A 27,404-nucleotide genomic window follows, 5' to 3' on the forward strand; every position below is an offset into this window, starting at 1 on the left:
CAAAGTTTATGTAAACGGTTCCATTTGAACTTGAAGTAATCCAAACCAAATAGTTTTAGATTTAGGTGTGATTTTTGTTGTTTTGTTTTGGTGCCAGTCCTGGGGCTTGAACCCAGGGCCTGTGCTCAAGCTAATGCTCTACCTACCACTTTGGGCCACAGTTACACTTCCCATTTTATGGAGTTAATTGGAAATAAGAGTCTCATGGACTTTCTTGCTTGGGCTAGCTTCAAACTGCATTCTCAGATCTCAAGGCTCCAGAGTAGCTAGGATTACAGGTGTGAGAGATCAGTGCCCAGCTTCAGAAATATAATTAAATGAAAAGTTGTCAGAATCATTATTATAGTTATTTAAATAATGAGACCCTGGTTTTCTGGGCCAAGATGTAAGGGAAACTGCCAAATTCCCAAGAAAGAGAGGTTAATCAAACTAGAGTAGCCCCCAATAGAGGCATACTGTTGCAGGGTTGCTATCTATCCTAGAGAAAATGTGCCAATTTTCTGGGGTCTGGTTGTGTAGGGAAACTGCTGGCTTTTAGCTTCTGGAGGCCATATACTCATTCAGCTATAAATTGGAGCTGGTGAATCTTACATTCTTGGCAGTTGAAGGTCACATGAACTCATTCCCTGACAGAGAAGGGCCTGTGGCAATGGCTGTACACTTCCTTTCCTCGGAGAAAAAGCTAATACTCTGTTCCTACCTTGAGTTCATCTTTGCTCTGGAAGTTGTCCAGAAGGTGTTGGTAATGAGTATCACACATCTGACGAAGCAATGAGAGAAGGCAGGATACATACTCGCCCTGGGGAACAACCCAAAAAAAGACAGTGTAGCTAGTCATTAAGGGTTCTGTTCCCACAGTACACAGAGGGTAAGGAGAGAAGGTAGGGTCTGAAATGGCCCCCAATGATCATGGAAGAAAGGTGACAACTCTGGCCCTGAAATGAGCTTTCTTTTCTGGAGAGTTTCAGAGTTTTAATAAGGTCTTCTGCAGCCTAGGGCTATTGAAAAGCCTTAACCAACAACAAAGCAGTTTTAGACCTTCTGCAAGGACCTCCTAGGTTGTCTCCCAGAGTTTACATGGGAAACTGCAGTTGACAAATGGAACACAGAAGATCACCACAGCAGATCACCTTTTAGGGGGAACAAGTTATGATCTTTAAGGCAAATAGAATCTTAAGGATATCTGTGTACTTTAAAATTCTTCAAGCTGCTAATTTGGGGTACATGGAAGGTGATGTTATGGTAATTTTTAAATGGTCAAAGTGTGGCTTTCTCCTAGCAGGTTGCCTCCTCAGGAGGAAGGGAGAAAAATTACTTCATCTGGGTGATTTTTAAATCCTCCCAGATTCATGAGAATTAGACAATTTTTTTCCTAGTCTCTCAAACCTTCTTAGATCACTACATATATATGTATGCAGAATATCTATATGTATATGAACTTCAGTTAGATCTGCTAATTGGGCCTACGAAGACATAATTCATTTGTGATTAACAGATGGGTTAATATATACAAAGCATTGTAACACACAGTCCAGTTAAAAAAAGATAACCAATAAATTATTTTAGCCTCATTATAATATGTAAAGTGATTCATTAGTGATTGTTCAAGTACCTAAGCCAGGTACTGAGTAAGCACTACATTAAGTGTTGGTTAGGCTGGGTTACCAGGACATATGTTTTTTACGTAGAGCAAGCGTGCTGCCAAGTGGGACTCCTTAAAGGAGCACTCTTTCTAAGCCCAATGCTCCAGATCACATGCTTGCTCCAAGGCACTCTATTTGCTCTCCCTATTATGGCTTGGCTGCTTCCCACAGAGGGTGTTCTTCAAAGAGAGCTCTCCTATCTCATCTGCCACCTGAAAGATTTCACACAAACTGTTTATCTCATTACCATATCAGGGTTGAAAAATCCACTCTCGGTATGGAGTGAGGGCAGGGATCCAAGGTGTTATCTCTATCCCTTCTGAAATGCTTTTTCACCTATTTCTTTCCTGATTAGATCATACAAAACCATCATTCATGCAATAATCATGGCTTCAACTGCAATGCCTGAGCAATTCCATTTCATTACATTTTTCCTGATACAATAAATTCAGATGCAAACAATTATGGGCAAAAACAACTAGTTTGTAGGTACAAGAAAGAAAACTATTCTAGCCTTCACATCATTTAATAGAGTCTGTATAAGGGGATTCCTAGAAGGAATAGCTACTTGTCACCTTCAACCTCTTACATTACTATTTCGTTGCTTCATTGCAATTTATAGGAAATGGTTTGGCTTAATGGCGAAAGCCAACTGAAACAGAGAAGAAAAACAAGATAAGAAGTATTCTCTGAATCTTCCCTACAGTACTTTTCCCTACAAGTAATTTTGCAGCATGAAATTAGAGCTTTTAAAGAGGGGAGTGAGATTCAGGAAGAGGGTAGCATGCTGACCGCCATGCAGGAGACAGGCTGAGATAAAGGTGGTGGGATGGCGAGAGGTGGGTAATATGGAGGAGCCCCAGGTTAGAAAAGAAAAAAAAGAAAACCTGAATGTTAGTTACTAACAGTGATCTCGGCTGTGCACTGCGGGCACCGCTGCCCTCTTACCGCCTCCTGAGCGTGCGATTTACTCATGATGGTGAGTAGAGTCTGCAAGAGCACGTCCAGGAGGCTCTCCACCATCATCTCTACCTCTTCTATGACATCTGCTTCCTGGAGTGAGCAGTGAGAGAGTACACTGTTAAGCACCCAGCCAAACTCATGTTTTGCCTGCAGCACTGACTAAATCAGCCATGTCAGGAGCAAGTCTTCGGGCTGGACTTCAATACTGAACTTTCAGCTTCACCAATGCGCATGAAAGGAACTCAGGAGAGAGGCTCTGAGAGGAGGTCAGGTGCACCGCGCACCTGCCACTGTTGCCCTGGCCTGGTGGTGAGGCACTGCCCTCACCACACCAGCCAAAACTCTTGAATCTTAGACAGACACATTAAATTTAACACATAAGACAGAAGCGAATGCCCTTTAAAAGATTCTCTCTGATTTTCTCAGTATAGTCAGGAGAAAGTATAACTCTGCTGACTAACACTTTGAGAACTGACAGTATGACAAATGATAAAGTGAAGGCTAGAGTGTAGCAGCAGCTCCTTTGTTAGTAATGCACATAATAATGAACACTTCTTTCTTCTGAGGTTTCCTCTTTGGCTGCTCTCAATCTTGCAAGCCCTGACTGCTGTCTAGTTATACTTTGGTCCCATTTCTACCTCCTCAGTTCTCTTGCTCTTGCTCCTGGTCCATCTGAGTGAGGGACTCTAGTCTCAATCCATCAGCTCCTGGCAGCCTCACAGAAGTAACAGAACATATTTTCTCACTACCGTCTGTCTCCTGGCCACCAAAATTTTGGAAGAATCTGTTCTCCTTTTATAGACTTCTCACATTCGTATCAGACACTCGTCTTGATTTTAAATATCTCCCAAAGAGTTCCCACTGCCTCTTCTCTAAGATTTTTATACTACTACTGGTCCCAATGTCCATCCAACTACCAGTCATTACACATTTACCATGAGCCAGTCACGGAGAACCTGAATATAGAGAAATGAACAAGGGATATAACACTTCTGCTCTCATGTAGCTTAAATTTCATCTTTTATCCATCCATCCATCCACCCAATATAACTAAATTCTTCCTCATTCCACATGAGGAATTTGAATGACGCTTGGGGCTTAAGTCATTTTTCCTGTCAAAATCATTGTAGTAACCTTTCCTGTTGTTGGTAATTAATTATATTTAACTCTTTTGTCCTCTTAACATATGACTAAAAATACCATATCCTTCAAGTTTTCATTGGTTCCATTTTTATTTTCTCTTGCTCTCACTTTTTTTTTTGCTTCAATTTATGCCCCTCTTTTAGGAATAAGCTTCCTTGAGAGAGAGAGCCTTGGGCTACAAGTAAACCTACTTGGTTGACTTCTCTGAAGCTTAGTGAGAAGTCTTTTCTGTAGCCAAGACCAAACAACAGGGTTACTATGACCACCAGTCATTCTCTGAGAAAATAAGCACTTGTGATAGATAGTACTTTAAGTTCAAACCTCATAAATCCCTATTGGATTTCTGTCTCTTGTGCGTTCTCTCTCTCTCTCTCTCTCTCTCTCTCTCTCTCTCTCTCTCTCTCTCTCTCTCTCTCTCTCTGTTGTTGGGCTTGAACTCTGGGCCTGGGTGCTGTCCCTGAGGTTTTCAGCTCAAGGCTATTGCTCTACCACTTTGAGCCACAGCACCACTTTTGGTTTTCTGATGGTTAATTGGAGGTAAGAGTCTCACAGACTTTACTGCCCAGGCTGACTATGAACCACGATGATCCTCAGATCTCAGCCTGCTGAGTAGCTAGGATTACAGGCATCAGCCAGTGGCATCTGATATAAACATTCTTTCTTTTAGCACCTTTCTTGGTCCACCTGATAACCTAGCTTGACATGCTTGTATACCACCTGATCCCTGGCCTTCATTTTAAATGCTCTCAAGTTTATTCTCTTGGAACCTTAATTTTAAAAATAGTATAATAAAACCCATCCTGTTCTTTTTGCGTTCCAATTTTTTTTGGCCAGTCCTGGGGCTTGGACTCAGGGCCTGAGCACTGTCCCTGGCTTCTTTTTGCTCAAGGCTAGCACTCTGCCACTTGAGCCACAGCGTCACTTCTGGCCATTTTCTGTATATGTGGTGCTGGGGAATCGAACCCAGGGCCTCATGTATATGAGGCAGGCACTCTTGCCACTAGGCCATATCCCCAGCCCCAACGTTCCAATTTTTTTATAAGTGTATATTTCTTTTGTTATCATAATTATATGAAATAGATAATACAAGGTAAGTTTCTACTCATCTGTGCCTTTAATTCTGTTTCCCTACTTTAATCCCTCTTCTCCTACCAAACATTTCTTTTAAAACAAAAGAAAATAGGCAACAGCATTGTTGGTTGAAACCTGATTTCTATCATCTAACAGGGCTCAGAGCATTTGTGGGCAACATTACTTCTTACATATTCTGATCTCATCTGGCATGGTATAGGAATACCTTATGGGTAAGATCAAGCTGTTGGAAAGTTCAAAGAAACAGTCTGAATGAGAGAGCTATCCCTTAGTCTGTGTTCATGCTTGGCATTCTAAGAAAACTTCTAGAAATCCAGAATAGATTTTGACAAAAACTATGTGCTTTTAGTATTAGAGATAACTGTATTAGAGGTAGTTTTATGATAGTCAAACATTTTTAAAATAGCAAGGCTGAAACCTGCTGAGTCCACACTAACCTTCATTCACTCAGATACCTCCTGTCTCTATCAGCATGTCTGACTGAGAAGTATACAAAGCAACCTTTGTTGGTCTGTTTCTGGTTACAGTTAATACAAGAGTACGGTAGGGGCTGGGGATATGGCCTAGTGGCGAGAGAGCTCGCCTCGTATACATGAGGCTCTGGGTTCGATTCCCCAGCACCACATATACAGAAAACGGCCAGAAGTGGCGCTGTGGCTCAAGTGGCAGAGTACTAGCCTTGAGCAAAAATGAAGCCAGGGACAGTGCTCAGGCCCTGAGTCCAAGGCCCAGGACTGGCCAAAAAAACAAAACAAAACAAGAGTACGGTAGAACTGAGCAGTGTGGAGTGGGTGTTGGGCTACTACCAGAGAGCTGGTCTTGATGATGGAGAAGATGCTGCCGAGAATCCCTGAGCAGATTAGCAGCTCTTTCTGTTGCCTCAGGTGAAGGTGAATATGATGGAGAACCACAGGAAGCAGGATGCGGCGGGATTCTGGGAGAGAAAACACAAAGATGAGGAAGCCCTTTAGAGAATTAGTAACTACCAGAAGCTAGTGGTTTCAAAGCAGGTGGGGTTGGAACTGGAGCAAAGTTGGAGGTCACCCTTCTCCCTTAAAAAGAATCTAAAAGCTTGGTGCCTGGAAATTATACATTGTCTTTCATCTTTTCCTTCCTTCTCAATTAAGAGCCTCTGTATTCATGACATTTTATACAGGCTGAATGATTGGAGCCTACTTTTAAATGAAATCTAATGATTAAACTCCAAGTAAAAAGCACAGTTTAAAAAAAGAAAAAAAGAAAAAGAACAGTTCACATTGAAAACTCAATGTAAATGTCTCATCAAGCATGAACTACATGACTAGATTTGAAGGCTTGATTTGTATTCCTAACTGCCCCTATTCACACTGTGGCTAAGCAATCTGGCATTCTGGGAAGCACTTACCTTGGCAAACCACTATAGCCATGTCCTTTCCCCACAGGCTTGTTAGGCTGCTGTTTGGTGTACACACAGCATCGGGTACAACAGAAATATAACCTTTGCTAGGTCATAGCCTTTGATAACTACACAGTGCTTATTGCTAAGCCTACTGCATACTTGAAGGTATTTGAATATTTTTCTCTCTTCTCCCTTATGTTACCAGAATAACATTTTCATCAGGAAAGGATTATATTTAAAACACTGAACTGAGGAAGACTGAACTCTACACTTTAAACACCCTTACTAAATCATTTGGAAGACTGAGGCAGGTTGTTTCGTTCTCCTACCGGCTTGATTTTCGTTAGCTGCAGGAGGGGTATTATGGCTTTTTCTAGGGAACTTCACAGAGGTGGTTAAGAAGACAAAATGAAATGCAAGTGTGAATATGTTTCTAGCATGCTGTACTCCTAGTAACCCTGCAGATCCCATCATACCTGGCCAGCAAACTTCAGTGAGATTACTGATAACATAAACCATGACATTTGAATTTATTATTTATATTTGATCATAATGAAATGTTCTGCATGAATTCCAGGAAGCATTTTTTTCTCTTTTTTTTTTGCTGGTCCTGGGGCTTGAATTCAGTTCCTGGGCACTATCCCAAAGCCTCTTTGTGCTCAAGTCTAGTGCTCTACCACTTGAGCCACAGCTCCATTCTAGCCTTTTCTGAGTAGTATATTGGAGATAGATAAGCATCTCATGGACTTTTCTGCCTAGGCTGGCTTCAAACCACAGTCTACAGATATCAGCCTCCTGGGTAGCTAGATTACAAACATGAGCCACTGGAACCCGGCCAAGATTTTTTTTAGCCAAACATAAATTACATGAAATTAGAGGGCTTTGACACTGTACTGTCAAACACTAAAAATATGTCCAAACAGAACAGAGTAAAAGACATTCTGTTTAAAAGGCTGCTTAGGTAAAGGAAACGTTATTACTCTATTTTGTACCAGATCAAAATACCAACAGAGTAGGATTTGTAACAACCAATAGCTGCTTCTAGATGAAGTGATAGTTATTAGAACCTGCTGGAGAAGACAGCAGTTTGATTAAATAACATCACTAGTAAGGAGCCTCTTGCTTTGAGAAAGATACTATGACTTGGACATTCAGTGAGAGTGGAATGCTAATGAAAAGTTGGTGGTGATTTGCCATAAAATCCAATTCCATGGTCCAGTGCCATATCAGTTTTAAGAAAAAAAAATTCTTAAGCCATTGTGTACAACTGTTGAACACATGTAAGAATACTAGAAATGAAGTATCACAGTGAGGGCTTCCTATACATTCTGTAAGCACCTTCTTGAGGCAGTGCATAAAACTCGAGTGGGTTTAGTGACAGTGTTTAAACCACTGATAAAATTTTCATTCCAAGAGGTGGAACAGAGAGAAGTGTTTATCATAAACACTTACTGGTGGAAGAAGGGCCAACTTTCTTGGTGACAGCTTTACTATTAGCAATACTCTACACTGGCAGAGCTAAATCAAAGGGAACATCTACATCTATTCAGTATTGCAAGTATATGTAGCATTGAAATAAGAAATTGTTCTTATGTCTTACAGTCAAACTTTACAAATTAACCACAAAATTCTTATTATAAAATTTAAATAGTCATTGCTTGGCTAATGTTCCAACTTTATTTCTGTGCTCGAGTTTATTCTAGAATAGTACTTAATGAATTATTCTCATATTGAACTTAACATTTGAACACTGAGTATCTGATGCCCCTGCAAGGCTGAACTTGGTTCACAAGCATTGTGTTTCAGAAATTAGCCAAAATATCCATTCTGAAAGGTAGCTGGGGCTGCTGATTTATTAGGCTGTCCTGACCACTTAAGAGAGAACAAAAGGATCCTTGTCTATTTCTTTCTCTAATCCTTAGTGGTTCTTCCAAAGAGAGGAAAAGGAGTCTGGCTGGCAAGGCAAGAAAATAAGCAAGCACAGAGTTCTCAGGGCCCCCTTTCTTTGACTTATACTCATTTCTTGGACTGGACTCTCTTTCCCCTCTCCCCATCCTTTCTTTTGGTGCAGGTTCTGGAGCTTGAATTCAGGGCCTGGCAGCTGTCTGTGAGATTTTTTGCTCAAGGCTAGTGCTCTACCATTTAAGCCACAGCTCCACTTCTGGCTTTTTGGTGCTTAATTGGAGATAAGAGTCACAGGGACTTTCCTGCTTGGGCTGGCTTTGAACCACAATTCTCAGATCTCAGCCTCCTGAGTAGCTAGGATTACAGGTGTGAGGCACCAGTGCCTGGTTGGACCCTTTCCTTTTATTCTCTCTCCTCTACCTTTGTCTTCTCATCCTCTTGGAAGTATGGAGTATAGCAGGCAGGCTCCATTACTCACAAATGGCTAGACTTGTGGCCAACATTAGGACAAGGATCCCACCTGCTATACACTGAACATCCATTGTGCCCTCTCCAAATTTAAATACTGAAACCTAAACCCCTGTGTGGTAGTATTGGGAAGTGAGGCCTTTGCTAGTGATTAGGTCATAAGGACAGGGCCTTTATGAATGGGATTAGTGCCCTTTAAAAAGAGACTCCAGATAACCCCTTTGTTCCTTTCAGCACAGAGAGAAGATAGCTTATCTACAGAACAGGACAGTGTGCACCAGATACCAAATACTGGCACCTGGATCTTGAACTTTTCAGATGCTAGAACTGTGAAAACTAAGTTTTTGTCTTATTACCTAGTTTATGATATTCTACAATTAAAGTCAGACCAGACTAATACCCCATGGGCATGCCCCAGAAAATGGATCCTTAAGAATAAATTTTGAGGGTCTTAGATGCTTTCCTTAACATAGTTTACAAAGAGCTACATTTTAAGGGTCACTAGTTTACTGCTTGATGGTTGATAATAACCAATCCTTTGAGCACCACTTGCCTATCACCGTGGAAGGGGAGAAATGAGAACTTGACTCTCAGCCCAACTTGATTTACCTGAAAATGAAAAAAGGCGACTGTCCACTGTCCTGGCGATAGACTGCAGCTTCACCACATCCATTGACTGCCCGATGTGCACAGTGCTGGGCATGCTCCCCAGAGTCCCTCTCACAAACTCTGCCACCTCTTGCACAGTGAACATTTGCAACAGTTCATCAAATATAGTTGGGAAAGAATTCAGGAGTGCAGCCTGCAGAAGCAAGTGAAGCTGTTATTAGCTCAGAGTAAAGTCAGCATCTGTCTTGCAAGCTCAATGGTACGAGTGAAAAGAGGCTGAGAAGGCACTGCAGTATCCTTCCCTTGAGCAGGCTCTTTCCAAGTTCTTGATTCAACGTGGGCTTGAAGCAAGAAGAACTAGAAAGGAAACCAAAACAATAGAATTCATTGGAGGCTCAGGTTACTTGAAGTTTTCATAACTTGCCAAGCCATTTTCTGGTTAGAGAAGGAATTCAAATTATGCTATTATCCATATTCTGATTGGTATAAAGAAAAAAATAAGTGCATTTTTTTATGGTTAACTGGGGGTAAGAGTTGCTTGGTTTTTGTCTTCCCTGGCTGGCTTTGAACAAACATTCTTAGATCTCAGCCTCCTGAGGAGCTAAGATTATAGGTGTGAGCAACTGGAATCAGCCTCAGTAACTTCTTGATCCTCCTGACCTCCACCTTCCAGCTGTCTGGCCTATTCAATACTGATATTCTAACAGAATCTAATCCTAATTCTTATCCAGTGTTTTCCAGTTTTCGATTATTTCACTCTGAATTGAGAATGGAAAAGTACTATAAAAAATTAACACTGGAGTAGAGCTACGGCTCAACGTGGTAGAGCGCTAGCCTTGAAAAAACTCAGGGACTGCACCCAGGCCCTGAGTTCAAATGCCCATGACTAACGAAAATAATAAAAATGAACAAAACATTAACACTGGTTAACCAGGAAATCAAATTCTCATAAATAGGAAATTAGGAATATCCTCTCTAAGATAGTCATTTAAAAAAAAAAAAAACAACCTAGAGAATGGTTGCTGATTTGTGTCTAAAGAGGCTTCACAACAACGAATTTGTGTTGCTTCTCCAACTGTTTCATACCTGGTAGCTGAGGTAAAGTTGACTTCAAAACAAAAGTGGCATTTTGTTCTATCAGATGTTTCCTTGTAAATTACCTCTTACCCAACATATAAGATCCTAGTAAGGCTTCTCTAGCTCTACAAGTCAGAGGACAAAGAAACCACTTGCTAAGACAGGCAAGGAGTTCAGCAGCCAAACTCTGCAGCTCAAGTGTACCTGGGTGAAAAGGAGTGTTTCTGAGTTTCTGCTGTCCAGACTGAGCACAAACCGGATAGACTGGAAAAGTTCTTGAATGCTAGACCGAAATTGCTCTTCTTCCATCCCACATGTGGCTCGTGAGTACAGGATCCGAGACTGTACAATGAACTTGAAAAGGTACTCCAAGGCCTAAAAATGTGAAAGGAAAGTAACAAAGAAGTGTTGATGATGTACAGGAACAAAAATCAGGTGACAGGCAATTCCAATTGGATAGAAAGTTTTATTTTTTAAAAAACGTTTTCCTGGGGCTGGGAATGTGGCTTAGTGGTAGAGTGCTTGCCTAGCATTCATGAATCCCTAGGTTCGATTCCTGAGCACCACATATACAGAAAAAGCCAGAAGTGGCACTGTGGCTCAAGTGGTAGAGCCAGAGTCTCAGGGACAGAGCCCTGACCCTAAATTCAAATGCCAGGACTGGCAAAACAAAACAAAACAAAAAAACACCAAAAAACCTTTTTCTCAAAAATCCAACTAAGGAACCACTGTCTTTACTGAGAGAGAATAATAAAAATAATTTTACAACTGTTTTCTGAAGTTTAGAAATTAAACAGTCATAGGTTGTTATGAAGAGACATGAATGAACACTGAAGATTAAAGGTAGTCATTCTTTTTTTTAGGGGTGGGGTGGGGTGGGGGGCAGTCCTGGGCCTTAGACACAGGGGCTGAACACTACCCCTGGCTTTTTTTTTTCCCCTCAAGGCTAGCACTCTTGACACTTGAGCCACAGCGCCACTTCTGGCCATATTCCCAGCCCAAAGTAGTCATTCTTGAAAGCATGATAATATACTGGATTATCTGTACTTGTCTTGAGCACAATACCATTGAGATTACTCACAAATAACTGTAAGGGTGGCCAGCCCCCATATGTACAATGAGCTTAGGACATTACCCGCATGGCTTCCTGAATGTGGTCCTGCCGAATCAGTTCTGCTGAGCAGTCCATATACCACTTCAAACAGCGGATGAGCTCCCTGGGAAAGAGAAGTTAAAGAAATCCTCCTTTAAACCTCCTTTTAAGGCATTCAGTGCAAAATGTTTGGTCAAGTAAGAAGTTCAGAAACAATCAAATAGGAAATAATGTTCTGCTGATGAGCTAGAGTGGAGTGATAAATTAGAACGGAGTGATAAATCCATTATAGCTGTGGAATTTTCATATCATCTGAATAATTGAGATGGCAGGTGAGAACCATCACACCTATATATTTTTTTCAAATTTTTATTATCAAACTGATACACCTATATTTTTATTGACTGAGATGAAGTGTGGAGCATTTGTTGCCTGAGCTTTCCCCAAATCACAATCCTCTCCATTTCTACCTCCCGAGTAGGCCATTATGCTTGGCTACCATCATTTCTCAGGAAGGAGAAAGTACAGCGATTATGCAATGAACTGTTGTTTTAAATTTCAGCTGAAAGCCCATAGCTAATATCATATTCAGCAAAAGACTGAAAGCTTTTCTTCTAAGACTAGGAATAAGAAGAGAATATTCATTTCTGCCATTTTTCAACACATCTTAGAAGTTCCATCCAGACCAAGTAGGGAGGAAAAAGAAATAAAAAGCATCCAAACCCGAAAGGGAAGAAGTTAAGTTACCTCTGCTCTCAGGTGACATGATTGTGTGTGTGTATACACATATGTGTGTACGTATATGTGTGTGCATATGTGTGTATATATGTATATACACACTAAAGATCTTATAAAAACTTAAAACTAATAAACTCAATAAAGTTGCAGGACATAAAATTAACACAAAAACCAGTCATACTTACATACCCTAACAATAAACAATCTCAAAAGAAAATTAGGAGGAAAAATTCCATTTAGATAGTATCAAAAATAAAATACTTGCACCAGGTGCTGGTGGCTCACATCTATAATCCTAGTTACTTAAGAGGCTGAGATATGAGGATCGCAATTCGAAGCCAGCCCAAGGCATGAAGGTCCATGAGAATCTTACCTCCAATAAATTACTCAGAAAAAGCTGGAAGTGGCGCTGTGGCTCAAGTGGTAGAGTGCTAGCCTTGAGCAAAAAGAAGCTCAGAGACAGAGCTCAAGTCTTGAGTTCAAATTCCAGGACCAGCACCAAAATATAAATAATAAAATAAATTTTTTTAGAATAAGACATAACTTATTTGGAAACTACAATGTTGGTGAAAGAAATTAAGGATACTAATAAATAGAAAGACAGTCTATGTTCATGAATTGGATAGTAACATGGCAATACTATCCAAAGTAATAGACAGATTCAATGTGATCTCTATCAAAATGCCAGTATTTCTTTTCAAAAGCGGAAACATCTTGAGAAGACCAGAATAGCCATATGTACATGCAGAAGGCTAAACATTTTTCAGTATTAAAAAGGGTTGCTTTTCACAACTTTTTCAATGAAGAACAATTCTAACATAAGCTATGACATGGATGAACTTCAGTGAAATAAAGCTAAGTGAAATAAGCTACTCACAAAAGGTCAAATACTCTACAATTCCTCTTACATGAGGTAACCTAGAGTAGTCAAAAGTCAAGAGACAGAAAGTAGGGTCATGGTTTCTAGTGGTTGGGAGAAAGGGAGAATGAGATTTTATTATTAATTACTATAGATTTATAAGCTTTATAAGATGAAAATATTTCTAGATGTGAACAGAGTTCTAAAGGTCATGGCTGCACAACAGCATATTTACAATATAAGTGAATGAACTTAATTTCACTGAACTATAAACTTAGAAAATGGTTCAGAGGGTAAATTTTATGTACAGATATTTTGCCACAGTTGAGGGCTAAAGGAATGCTGCATGCAGCTTAACTTTTAAAAATTGTCCTTTTGCTTAAATATAAGTCCAAATAATGATCACAAAATGCAACTTACTTGTATGCCAGGGCTCCAGCAAAGTGCTTCTGGATGTATGTGTCCATCACAGGTCGGAAATGGAAATATTTGATGTCTCGAAGCAGGTTGATGATAAAAACCTGAGAGAAATGGAGAGTAAGCCACTGGGATTCACAGGAGGCCTCAGACCTGTCCCTGGCAGTAAAGAGATTTTTACATCTTCTAGGAAAGGAAAACTATCAGTGTTTCCTCTAAATGTTCTCCATGGGCAGTAAATATAAGACTTTCATTGTGTCTGCACTTTTGTTCCCTTCTTCTCTTTCTCACACCCCTCAGCCTCTCAATCCAGAACTGAAACTCAAGGGTTCATACCCATGTTAATCTGAACCCCTTAGTTCAAAATAATGTTGAGTGGTATAATATGGACCAAGGATAGGCAAAAAAGTACATACATAAGTGCATAAACACCCACGTGTCTCCAGAAACTTAGAAAAGCTATGGAAAAAGGTTTTCTTTGAGATAAACCAGGCTATGAAAGACTGTGCACTTCATGAACAAGGTTGGTAGTCAAGGAAACAAGAAGAAAAGCCAGAAGGATAAGGCCTATTCCAACACTGGCCTCAGTTCTCTACCAGGTAGACGGGAATATCTGACTCTTCTTGAAAATACAGCCCTCTTGTGAGACAGGATATAAAGCAAAATGTACTAAACATTTATTCAATGTTCAGTCTAAGATAATCATTCTGAAACTCTGGCTCTGAAACTACATAGAGGGAGAAAGTCTCTAGAGACTTCTGGAACTGCACAGGTCTCTGAAGACTAGCCTGAGTGAGTTTCTTCTTTTCCCAGTAGCTATATCCTACTTTGTCAGATAGAAGAAATGGGCCATCTCGTTTCCCCTATTAGTCTCTGAACTGCTTGTTAGTATAAGTCACTATTTCAGGGGCCAGGCAATTTTATAATAGCACTGAGATTGATGATCCAGAACAATAAAGCCTAAGTCTTGATGTGACTAAGCTGAATTCCACAAACCATCTTAGAGAGACCTGCCTGGTAGGGGATTTGCAGTCTTCTTTGGTGACACTCTTCAGTCTCTTTCTGCATCTTTTGCAGATTCATTCTAATGAACTGCATCCCTTAAGTTCTTTTGAAGCATGCTATAGGAATATTTAATAAAAATTGTCAGGAACTGACTTACCAGAGATTGAAAAACCAACAGGCCATATTTCTCTGTATTGTCATCCAAAATCACAAAGAGTGTATCTAAGATATCCTGCAGAAACTGAAACAATGTAAGAAGAAAAGGATTCAGGTTTCAGGACCTTGAAGACATGTTCACCAATCAATTTAGCTCCCAGTAAACACAGTGGTAGACCTCATAGAACCTTAAACCATAACAAAATCATCTAATACTCTGTTTCTACCAAGCTAAGGGATAACTAAAGAGACTTGGGATGCTTTCTTATGACCAAAGGGTCCCTGAGAGAGACACGGAAAGGCTCTTCCTTTTGGAAGAGGTGCTGAATTACTAAGAAAAGAGCAATTACCTTTTTAAAAAGTAGGATATCAGGACATAATATGAATTTTGACATAAAAAGAACCAGTTATTCGGATGCCAAAATCATTTTGAGAAAAAGATTATCTTTCCTGGGAACTCAAAGAGTTCAGTGGTCTTGAGAGCTTGTTTGGATGTTCTAGCAAGGGAGCGCAGCTACTCGTATACCCTTGACCGAAGACCGGTCCTCCTCTATCGGGGATGGTCGTCCTCTTCAACTGAGCGCCGCAGCTTCAGGAGGGATGCACATGGAGTGGTGAGGGAGGAAGGGGACACCACCTAGCTAGCCAGATCAGCCGAATCAACCCTGGCAATCAATGGGGTGACAGATATTGCAGCCAGATAGCCCTCACATCCAGTTCAGTGGTCTTTTTCTCTTTATTAATTATATGGCCAGCTAGGATTTACCTAGAGAAACTTTTTTTGGCCTAGGAATTAGTATTGCAGGACAAGGGAGAATGCAACAAAAGATGGCTGTTAACATGGGTAAGATATGTGGGCAGCATTTTTCACTACTGCTTTTGCAAAAACAAAAGGAGCAAATAAGTACTAATTAATTCTGAGTCTTGAAAACTCAAATCTAACATCTTACTAGTCAAATCACATTTAATGACACAATTATTTCAAAACAACACGAGGTAAAGTGTAGATTAAAGTACTGATAGATCAAGACTGGTTTAAAGGTTGTTGAAATCAGGTGAGGGATATACGTAGTCTTTTCCTTATTGCTGCTACTATAGGTATACTTAAAATCTTTCAGAGAAATTACTAAACCAACAACAACAAAATGCTAGCATGTTATCTTCTGACTAAACGACACAGATGCTAAACTAGATACTTTGGCAGATGTTCTCCTGTCAGGAATATGACAAAGTACCTTTGACAAAAACTACAGACTCCTTGTCTGTGAAGAGACTGTTATTTTAAATATGCTAAAAATACAAATGGTTTTTATCTTAAAATTCAAAATTAGTATTGTCGTATCTGTAAATAATCATTAAAATTATAATTTGATTAAAACATAATACAGTAACTCAATAAGGATACATATACTTTAAACTTGTTCCTTATTTTAAGATACTTTATTGTATATTATCAAGCCAATGGAGCAACAAAATGACAGTAGAGACAGTGCAGCCATGTCACGTAATCTGTACTTGTGAGGCAGAGCTAAAAATGCTCATTATGGACAGGGTGATTTCTTGAGATTTAATCTGTAGCTAATATTCTACTTTTTCTTCCTGATGATTTGAAAGCTCCTCAACTTTCATCAGTAGAGTTCAGATCATCATGTAGGATTTATCTGTTGGTCTTTTACCACTAAGAAGTACCTGGGGTATTCTTCAGATAAAAGCAGTGGGCAAGCAATCTGCCCAGAGAAACCCTATGAAGATAACTGAGGACTGAAAGTGTTTCTGGAAGCCTACATAAGAGTAACAGATAGAAAGTATCACAAAGGAATCTGTAGAGGTAGGGGTAAAAAAGTTTACTTGTGGGCTGGGGATATGGCCTAGTGGCAAGAGTGCCTGCCTCATATACATGAGGCCCTGGGTTCGATTCCCCAGCACCACATATACAGAAAACGGCCAGAAGTGGCGCTGTGGCTCAAGTGGCAGAGTGCTAGCCTTGAGCAAAAAGAAGCCAGGGACAGTGCTCAGGCCCTGAGTCCAAGCCCCAGGACTGGCAAAAAAAAAAAAAAAAAAGTTTACTTGTCATGTGTTAAAAGTGGAGAGATAGGGCAACTAGCAGATTCAAGTTAGTGGACAGCATTCAGAGTTATTATAATTAGGAAAACAGAGCCAGAAAGACATTATGCTAGGTTTGTGGCAAAATGATTACAAAATAAGGAAAATAAGGAAGAGACCTAAAGAAGAGAAAGGAGAATCAAAGGAATGAATGCATGTAGCCCAGAACGCTGGGGTTAGTTCTTGAAGATACTTTCCTACTATCCTTTAGTTATCATTTTTCTTGCTGGAAAGAAAATAGGGTTTATAACTTTAAAATGGTTTTTGCTGTTGTTTGGTTATTTTGACACAGGGTTTCACTAAATATCCCAACCTTGAACTTGGGATCCTCCTGTTTCTGCATCACAAGAGCTGGTATTATACCTGTGAACCATCAGAACTTTAAATATAGTTTTTACAATATAATAAGCCTAACAGAAAAAATATATACATAATTTTAAATAAAGGAGCTAACAAAACAACTACCAAGAGAAACCTCCTGTTTACTATTATGTATCTGGAGAAATGGTCTTAAGGGGCTTACTGGGAGAAATCATAAGGAAGCCAAGTCTTCTGCCAAGATACTCTCTCAGGAAATGTTTGAAACTATGAAAGACGTACCTTAACAATTTCCTCCCCACTGACATGCCGCAGCCGCCCTAGGATGTCCATGATCCGATCTGGAAAGGCCTTCCATTTCAGTAGAGCAAGTAGGTCCACTAGAAAGCAAGCCCAAAAGATGGTGAACCAGGCCCAGGTTCTCTTAGACAAGGACACAAAGGATCTAAATGAACAGAACTAGCTGTGAGCATCACAACAGACTCTTTAGTGCTGAGATCAAGGTCAAAGAAAGGCACATCTGTATACCTTAAATGTGCATGGTGGTCTACTAAAACCATGGGAAACTTTGTAGGTTGCTATTATTGAGCATTCCTTCAACTTGAAATGGAAAGAAGACCCTTACTCAGGCCTGAAGTAAGAATTTGTTTCCCTTAACATGCACTAGCAACAGGGAACCAATGGATGGAGTCAGTGGAGGACACTACCTTCAGGCACCATTACCTACCATTCTGGGTGAGTTTGGTAGAAGAGAGTTGAGTAGAAATGAAGAAAGACTCTTTTGTGCTGCGCTGGAAGATGAGGCTGGAGGGGATATTAGGGCAGCCGTTGTAATCCTCTTTGCAGCAGGGCAGGCCCAGGTACAGAGCATGGTTGTTAAATGTGCTATTCTCATCACACTGTAGAGAATAAAAAGTAGAGAACTGAGAAAGCACAAAAACCATGTTCGAGGGATTATCTGAGCTACTGTTTGCTGGACCCTGGGCCTCAGGTCCTCTTGGATGAGTGCTTTCTGTTTAGACACTTTCCAGCATAATTGATGTGTCTTTTAAATAGAAGACGTGGTCTCCAGCTGGTGTGCACAAAACCTTGGGAGACAGCTGACAGTAGCATAACTTCATATAGCAGGGCTCATCAGGTACCAGCTAAGACCATAAAAGAATAGAGGAGTTAGTAGTGGCTTTCCATCCTGGTAAGTGGGAGGTGGGACACAAAGGGTCTATTGGTATTAGTTATGGAGGAAGCCCAATGCACTTAGAAAACAAAAGCCTGTTCACAGCTGTCCTGTTGCCACCACCAACACACTACCTAGAATTCTATCCGATGAAAACCACCTGACAATCACCTACAAGAGTGGCCACAGAGAGAAAAGGTGGGGATGAAGACAGCCAAATCCCATACCTTGTATACATAAAGCTCATGAATATCATCGGAGAGGGTGGTGCCATCATCACGCATCAAGGGTGAGAATGCAAAGCCAAAGAGTTTCTTTTCTCCTTTGTCCTTTGCTGCAATCAGAGACAAGTGTTATCTGCTTTTGCTCTCCAATCTTAATAGAAATTCCCCTTGCACCTGTCACATTCTTTTGTCTCTCATTTCTTTCATTAGCTAGATAACAAGCTAACTGCAGGAATAATGAAAAGTATGCTGGAATGAGCTACTATTTATACTCTAATAAGGTAAACAGACTACCAGAATCCAAACAAAACTGCCCTTGAAGAAAGGTTCTTTTAAGAAGCAGTTTAATAGGTACAAAGGTAACACTCAAAGGAGAATGCTGCTGGCTATTTCAGACAGTAAGGGAGTCAATACTATATCTTATGGCTTTGAAACATTGCTTTTATGGTCCACAGCACAACATCTGATGACATCTTATCTCTGAGGATCCATTTATTCTCAACTCTTTTTCTGATAAGAATCCTTTAAATTTCATTCCAGAGGGGAGTGTTGCATTCATGTCCTCAAGGGAATGTGAAAGGAAGTTTCACTCACTGGAACAATGTCTGAACTCGAAGCGCAGGTGGGAGCCCCGGAATCTGTCAATGGGGATAGGCAATTTGATAATTTCTCCCCAACGAGGACTATTACTGTGGTAGAGGACAAAAGAGTGATAAGAACTCCTATTTGGCTCTCCTGAACCCAAGCTGATGCAATCCTGGAAGAGAGAAGCAAAATATCATGTTATCTTCTTAAAAGGAACACCTCAATTTCTCTGTGTTGCCAACACTTCACTTTCTCCAATGTGAATATCTTATTTTGCACCAGGCCAAATCTGAGATGAGAAGGCATTTGACTTAAAGTTGATACTTTGGAAAGCAGTTGTATAGATTATTAACTAAGGTAGGCTCTTCATCATCATTGAAAAATGAAATAATAAGGTTTATGACAGAGTCAATTGTACATAACATTTTACTATATCAGAAAGAAATACTAAATTCTAGTAATCTTTCAGTAGATCAAGAGGTACTAAATTCTAAAGAGAGGAGACCCTGTCTTCTCATTTTCTTCAGTGCAATGTGGGAGTGGCATTTTAGTTCACTCTTTACTAATTTTCATTGGAGATAACCAAAACAAGCCAGATTTAACCCAGCTCCTGAATGTTGCCACAAAGATGCAGCCTTGGGTGAGTGATCCTTCCTTGGAGGACAGAAAGCTTTGGACAATCAGGAGCATTTAGTGTCCAAACATGGGTGACATAAATGTCTGACCGTGCTGCTAGTCTTAACACTGGGGATGTCTATGACTCTGAGTTGGGCTTTTAAAGTATTAAAAGCAATCACTGTTTCTATTGCTATTGCAACATTCTCGTCATTCCTGTCTTGCTTTGGGGATAATTGGCTGCTGCCAGTACAAAGAGGTGAGGTTTGCTTTCTGCAAGTATTGACTTATTATTCCCCGGTTCATCACCATGACACACTAGAGGGAAAAACGAACACAGTGACAACAGAAAAAGAGCACTTTCAAGTCTCCATTTTCAGTGAAGAGTGGCAGAGGGTCATTGTATTACAATGGCTTGAAATAATGTTCCAGAACTAAGTCTGATGTTCTTTGTCCCATAAATTGGTACCATCAAGTATGTGTCTAAGTCCCACCTTGATCAAAATATGGATGTAATTTTCTTAGTTAGCTCAAAGAATAAAAAGATGAAGTGAGATCTCATACTCATTACCAAAAGTAGGCAGCTCTACCTTAGGTAGAATGGCAGAAGGTAACATGTAGGACAGAACTAGAGGGAATAGGTCTAAACTGGAGCAGAAGGCATTCAGGTCAGACATTAGTAAGAATTTCTGCAAAGGTTATCCGATATTGAAAATCTTTATTAAAACACATTGTAAGGTTTCCTTGAAGAAAGGAATAGGCAGGAAAAAAAAATTAAGATGGATTCAGTCCTGATTGAAGGGACTGAGTCTCTGGACAAAGTCCACAAAAACATTAGAATTGCTACATTATCCTCCATTACAAATGACTTGTAAGCCTTACCTTCAAGATTTCTCCATCCGCATAAAGCACATACATGGTCACTTCAATATTCTTTTGTACACTCTTTCCCCCTCTCTCAAAATCGCCCTTCTCTAGGGTGAGGTACAGGTCATTGCGGATATCACCTGTGAGGAAAGAAATGCCATGTTCTTATGACCACAGAATTCACACTGCCCCATTAGCATCTGGATCTTCATGGGCTCAGGTGGGTGATCATTCCAAGCTTGGTTAATAACAATGGACATTCTATCAATCTCAGTGTAGCAGTACTTGGAAGGTTAGTCATGTGTCTAAGTGTTAGAGTTCACCACAGCTTATCCAGGGTAGTTAGTCTTCTCTTAAACAGTAGGTTATTCAGACTTCTCAGTCTCTTTCCTCTCTAAAACAAAGGCTGTAAATATCTAAGTCCCTTATCGATGGATGTTTTTACAATGGATGTTTTTGACTTTCAAAAAAAATAGTAGAAGCTGTGGGGGGAAATGTGCAAAGATAGAAAATGGCAAAGAAAAAAGGTAAAACCAAAGAGCCTAAAGAAACCAACTGAAAAGTGACCACATAATTCAGTTACAAAGCAAGCCAATTCAGAAGCCAGATATTCTTTCTACTTCAGTTCTAAGAAAAACTGGCAGACTGAAATACGTTCACTATCTAGAATCACAATGAGAGAAGCAAGCTTTGGTTTTGGTTGGCAAGTGAGTTTCCTGGTTTGTTCAGAGGAAGATGATAATGCCTTTTTCTGTACCGATGTCTTAACTGTGGAAGCAAATGAATGTCTCCCATGCATGAAACAAGAACAGAACAGGCCTGACAGAAAACTGGCTTTCTTTTGGAGTCTTTATGATTAGCCCTTTCATCCTTCAGGTCACCTCTCTATTCTTGGAGGGTAATCTTATCACAGTTAAATGGACACATAATCAAGGTTTTCAAAATACTTGGGCTCAAGTGGAGAAGAGTAGTCCAAGACAATTATTCTGTGAGAGCCCTAGGAAATTTCTCTAATCTGTGAACACCATCCTGCTTTCCAAACAAATACTCCCAAGGCTACCATGAAGGGAAGAGGGGGATGAGTTCTGAAAATTCAACTGCTGTATATGTAGGGCAGCACTGAGGTTGTCCATCCTTATAGTCTGTTTAGAGTTTCTTCCTAGGTTGGGTAGAGCCTATATTTGGAATGTTGATGAAACATTTGAAACATTAATGAGCTTTCTTAGGCCATCCTTTCTTGGACTCCTTCTAGTGTACCATTAGCAACACTCAGGTGTATATATGGGTGGAAAAGCAGGTAGAAAGAGGAGAAAAACACAAATTTATGTTTGTTATTGTGAGAATATAGGCTGAACAAAAACAGTTCTAAAAGTACTGAAAATCCTCAAAGTCCAAAATTCAAAATTAACTGGAAACCTCATCATGCATGGGCTTTTATAATGAGATGAATTAGAGTTGGTACATCTGTATTTTTTAGATGATTCTGGGGTTTGAACTCAGGCCTCCCACTTGCTAGGCAGGTGCTCTACCATTTGAGCCATGCCTCCAAGCTATACACCTGAAAATTTTAACTTTAACACAGCCATCTTCTGATTTAAAAAAAAGTCTACTAGTTGTACATTAGCTTCCCTATGGAAATTAACTATTCAATCTAGAAAAATGACCTAGAGATTTTAAGGTCTAGAGACTAGATGCTTGGTCTAAATATTACCGTGGTTATCACTTCCAGGAGAACCTTTATTCTAAAGATAATAGCTGTGGCTTTATGTGAGTCCTGAGCTTGAACTAAGGCCTGTGTGCTGTCTCTGAGCTTTTCTTGCTCAAGGCACTACCATTTAAGCCACAGTTCTTTTTTTTTTTTTTTTGGCCAGTCCTGGGCCTTGGACTCAGGGCCTGAGCACTGTCCCTGGCTTCTTCCCGCTCAAGGCTAGCACTCTGCCACCTGAGCCACAGTGCCCCTTCTGGCCGTTTTCCATATATGTGGTGCTGGGGAATCGAACCGAGAGCTTCATGTGTAGGAGGCAAGCGCTCTTGCCACTAGGCCATATTCCCAGCCCCATAAGCCACAGTTCTACTTCTGGATTTTTTTAGTTGTTAACTGGAGATAAGAGTTTCAAGGACTTTTCTGCTCAAACTGCCTTTAAACCCTGATTTTCAGGTATCAGCCTTCTAAGTAGCTAGGATTACAGGTGTGAGCCACCTGTTGCTTTAAAAAGCAATTATCGGGCTGGGGATATGGCCTAGTGGCAAGAGTGCTTGCCTCGTATACATGAGGCCCTGGGTTCGATTCCCCAGCACCACATATACAGAAAATGGCCAGAAGTGGCGCTGTGGCTCAAGTGGCAGAGTGCTAGCCTTGAGCAAGAAGAAGCCAGGGACAGTGCTCAGGCCCTAAGTCCAAGGCCCAGGACTGGCCAAAAAAAAAAAAAAAAGCAATTATCTGCTGGCTATTATCACTATTCTTCTAACTTATAAGGCACTATTTATTTCTATGTCTCTGGATATAGACTGACCATGCTACATAAATACACCTCTTTGCATAAAATGTTCTGGAACTTTAACTAGCAGGATAATAATCATAAGTAGCATGAGTTATAACGCACACATGCGTGCGCACATATACAAACACACACACACACACACAGAGGTAAGCAGCACAAAAGCAGACTGTTGACTAGGAATCATTTGCCAATTCCTTGCTTGAAACATTTGTATATAAAATAGCTACAGTATACTTCAACTATACATAAAAAAATCCATATTTCTGTGCTCCTACACCAACAGCTGCTGGGGACCAAAAAAATTAGTCTGAAGCCACCTCATCACATCAGTGATTGGCCTGAAATGCTCTAGAGGCCCTTATGGAGAAAAAGGTCTAAGAAGAAATCTTAGGCACTGGATCGTTGTTGACCTCCAGAAGATAGGGCTGGCCTTCCAAAGGTATGCATGCTATCCTAGTATGACTCCAGAGAACCAAAGCTCATGAGATATTTTGTATGTTTATTCTGAGAGCAGTCCATTTAGAGGTCTCAGTACCTCAGATATGGGGATAGTAGCTGCCACCATACATGGAATTTCAGATGTGCTTTATTTTGTAGTAGATATTGCTTTCTTGAGGAACTGCTTTGCAGTAGCTCTTTGGGGCGGGGGTTCTTGGGGGGACATTAAAGTACTCAGAAAAGATGGGCTCTATTTCTCTCACAATGTGTCCAGTTGCTGGATTCTATCACTGCAAAGCTAGTGATACCCTCTGCTCCAACCCTCAAGGATGACAGGAGAGGCAAAGGGTGACATCGCTGTATATAGTTAATCTTTTTTTTGGGGGGGGGTCAGGAATGTGATGACATTCCAACTTCTTGTGAGACTAGTAGTGATCATTCCCAAACTATCTCTTAGCAATAATGCCAAAGCCTCATTAAAAAGAAAAATGGCATGAAATCAGCAGTCCAAAGTCTGAAGCAACCAAAGTTTCAGACTAACCACAGTCCCATCCACCCAGTTGTAGCAAATAATTTCATAAGAGCTTTCTTCCAAAGGATATGTCTGTGTTTGCCCTTCTTATCAAGCATGTCCTATCAGCTGAAAAGAGAAACTTTTGCACCTTTATGATACTTTGTAGCTTGGGACAAACAATACTCATTTTCTTTTCAACTAGAGTAACTCATCTATCTCACAGAAACTATCTATACACCACAGATTGTTATGGCTTACTAAATATATTCCAATGAAAAGTGTTTGAAGATGGGTTGTTTTTTTAAGGTCTTGTCAGTTACCCAGGAAGGTGAGGCTGATGAAGGATTAATAATAATGCACATGATCCCCCCCCCCATATTGTAACATTCCATGAAACAAATGGAGATGGGAACAAAGCAGGCCATAAGCAGACAGGACACAAAAAACCAGGAACTTACACCCAACTATCTTCATCTCTGCATCAGAAATAAAGGGGCGAGAATGAGCGGACAGCACAGAGAGAAACAAGAACAATTTAAGACAAACAGGGAAAGAAAGAAACATCACTTGCAGGTCAGTGATGAAGCATGCACTTTTAAAAACAGATATCAAAGAAAAAGTGTATTTCTGAGCTAAATCAAAGGGTGCTCTTGAGGGATGCCGTATCTGCACTGCTGCTTTCTAATGGGCAAGTCTAGGGCCATCTAGAAAGGAGCAGTATTTGCCCCAGATCTGGCTCCAGAGAGGCAAAACATCCCACAAGCAGAGTCCTTTTTAGGATACAGCTCTCAAATGGCCTCCCGGACCAGCAGCATTACCCTTACTTGGGAACTTGTGTTGGGCCCTGCTCAATGCTACAAAATCAGAAACTCTTGAGATGAGCTCAGAAATATGGGGTTTTCCCACTAAAGTTAAAGAACCACTGGTCTGGGGCAAACTTAGTCTTTAGACCAACACACTAAATTAGAGGTGGACTGCTTATGACAAAACAGAAGACTATTTAACGTGAAACTTGACCAAATCACAACAGTCAATTAATAACCTTAGAAATTTAAGACTAGAAATTTATCTCCTAGGAGCCATTATAAAGCTCTGTAATTCCAATGCCATGGCACAGAATTTTCAAGATAAGAAGTAACAGAAGGATGCAGAAGATGTTGGCACATCTCTGCTGACTTAAGACATGGTCTGGAAAACAGGACAGTTGCTTCTTGAACAAGAGATTTCAGATCATTCTTTTTAGATGTTAGGTATTTTGGCTGTATTGCAGTCCAGCTACAGTATTTTCGGATAAAGTGCACTGAGCTGCGAAAGTGGGGATGGACAGGACTGTTTTTGAAGTATTATGGCTAACTCTGTCATGTGAGTCACAGGTATGTTACTATTTCAGTTTCTCTAATCATGATTTAAAAAATCTAAGAAAGGACTGAAAGTGTTCTGTAGAGTTACTTTGTATTGGACTAAAATGAGTCTGGATGAAAAGGAAGTATCTAGAAAATACAGTGATCAACCAACAAAAGGTTAAATTTCAGTATTTCTTTTTTTCTTTTATAATCCTTTAAGATGATAAATTTCTGGGTTAGCATGCCTTTTTTTGATGAGGGTGATGGCTCCGAAAATCACTATTGCCTCTTCCCTGTTACTATGAGCCAAAAGCAGAGTTGGATGGCTGGACTGTCAAGAATTCAGTTATGGGATAGGGGAAAAATATCATCTCCTCACAGCGTCTACCTGGTATGTGTGTACACTCCAATGGACAGCAATACTGGAATGCCAGAAAGATCTTTGTGTAAATGGTATGCTAGATACTAGGGTAGCTATATAGTTCTGTCAGTATATTTTGATAAGGACAGATCTGGGCCAGTCTGACAAAAAAAGACCTTTCCATATGAGTTTTTGGGAATTTCTGCCAAATGCTGGGTAGTTTTGAAATGAAGATCACAGTTTATAAGTAATTCTAATTTTTCATTTACTATAATTTCTTAGATTTAAATGTTGAAATGCTCACAGTTACTGACATGGTTTCTTTTCTTGTCCTCCATGTGTCCATGTATTGAGAAGATGAAGTTGTAAGTTTTTGTAACTTGGCCAAACCAGCACTGTGAAACTGAGGGACTTTTACAGCCTAGACACAATCTTCTGCAGGATCAGGGGATGGCCCGGGTTTGGAATTCACTTGCTACGGTCATTGCTTCCTAACACAAGCTTATCACAGTATAAAACACACATTCCGTTGCCCTAAAAGGTCCAGCAAGTGAAGCCCCACCACCTTGCCCAAAGATGGCAAACTTGTTCTAACAATATACTGGGGGGGGGGGGGAGGGGGACACATTAAGAGCAGTGGTCAACAGCCCCTAAGCCCCAGAGTGCCTTCTAGGCAAACAGCTCTTTGTTTTTGTTTTTTTGTTGTTGTTGTTTGTTTTTGCCAGTCCTGAGGCTTGAACTCAGGGCCTGAGCACTGTCCCTGGCTTCTCTTGCTCAAGGCTAGCACTCTGCCACTTGAGCCACAACACCACTTCCAGCTTTTTCTATATATGTGGTGCTGAGGAACTGAACCCAGGGCTTCATGTATGAGGTGAGCACTTTACCACTAGACCATATTCCCAGCCCTAAACAGCTCTTTCTTAAGCAGGGAAAAAGGTTAGAGAAGGGGACAAGTATGTAAAAATAACTGTTAACTTTCAGCTATAGTAAATACTCAATACTTAAAAGTCAAATGCAGGACGTAGTATATTTAATAAGTCCTCCTTTCCCTGGTTGAGACGCCCCAGAACTGCTCATCTTCTCTTCCTTGTAGGATAAATCACATGATTTTTTTTTCTTTTGGTTGATCATAGAGCTGAGTGCTGTCCATGAGCTTTTCTGCTCTACCACTTTGAACCTTAATTCCACTTCTGGTTTTCTGATGGTTATTTGGAGATAAGAGTCTCATGGACTAGTTGAGCAGCTAGGATTACAGGCATGAGCCACCAGCGCCTGGACACAATAGGGGAAATTCCCTTAACTACAGCTTGGCTCACCAATGCTTCGTAATCTTTTTTTTTTTTTTTTTTTTTTTTTGCCAGTCCTGGGGCTTTGGACTCAGGGAGCCTGAGCACTGTCCTTGGCTTCTTTTTGCTCAAGGCTAGCACTCTGTGACCCACAGTGAGCCACAGCGCCACTTCTGGCCATTTTCTATAAATGTGGTGTTGGGGAATCGAACCCAGGGCTTCATGTATACAAGGCAAGCACTCTTTGCCACTAGGCCATATTCCCAGCCCCTTGGTAATCTTATTTACAGTACGTTCAGCACAGGCAGAAATCTTTTGTAAGTCTGATGCCAAAGATACAAAAAGATAGAGTACTCCATGAAAGGAGTATTTTCTATAAATAAGATCGTTTTCCATGTATCTTGGAATCAAATATATTTATATATATTTTTATCTAATTTTTAAAATCGGGGGTTATTATTTAGCTTATATATTAGTTATTAGTTATACTGAGTACATTTTTGAGTAAAATTTGCTTCTTTTTAATTTT

At 40.3% G+C, this 27,404-nt stretch overlaps 1 protein-coding gene across 1 annotated transcript in view; it reads right to left on the reverse strand.

Annotated features, from left to right (window-relative positions):
• The window catches only part of Dock3 (dedicator of cytokinesis 3), a 136,316-nt gene that overhangs the window by 38,568 nt on the left and 70,344 nt on the right, over positions 1-27,404 (reverse strand). Inside the window, exons 14-26 of the mRNA XM_048334474.1 lie at positions 20,448-20,572; positions 18,960-19,122; positions 18,369-18,475; positions 17,695-17,866; positions 17,250-17,347; positions 14,548-14,631; positions 13,389-13,489; positions 11,414-11,495; positions 10,483-10,653; positions 9,202-9,394; positions 5,648-5,775; positions 2,592-2,696; positions 701-799 (exon numbers count right to left, since the gene is read on the reverse strand). Of these exons, the coding sequence (XP_048190431.1) occupies positions 701-799; positions 2,592-2,696; positions 5,648-5,775; positions 9,202-9,394; positions 10,483-10,653; positions 11,414-11,495; positions 13,389-13,489; positions 14,548-14,631; positions 17,250-17,347; positions 17,695-17,866; positions 18,369-18,475; positions 18,960-19,122; positions 20,448-20,572 (1,628 nt within the window). The remainder of the gene's footprint in view (positions 1-700; positions 800-2,591; positions 2,697-5,647; positions 5,776-9,201; positions 9,395-10,482; positions 10,654-11,413; positions 11,496-13,388; positions 13,490-14,547; positions 14,632-17,249; positions 17,348-17,694; positions 17,867-18,368; positions 18,476-18,959; positions 19,123-20,447; positions 20,573-27,404) is intronic.

The sequence above is a fragment of the Perognathus longimembris genome, chromosome 26, assembly GCF_023159225.1.
Source record: "Perognathus longimembris pacificus isolate PPM17 chromosome 26, ASM2315922v1, whole genome shotgun sequence".
In the NCBI taxonomy this organism is placed as follows: Eukaryota; Metazoa; Chordata; class Mammalia; order Rodentia; family Heteromyidae; genus Perognathus; species Perognathus longimembris.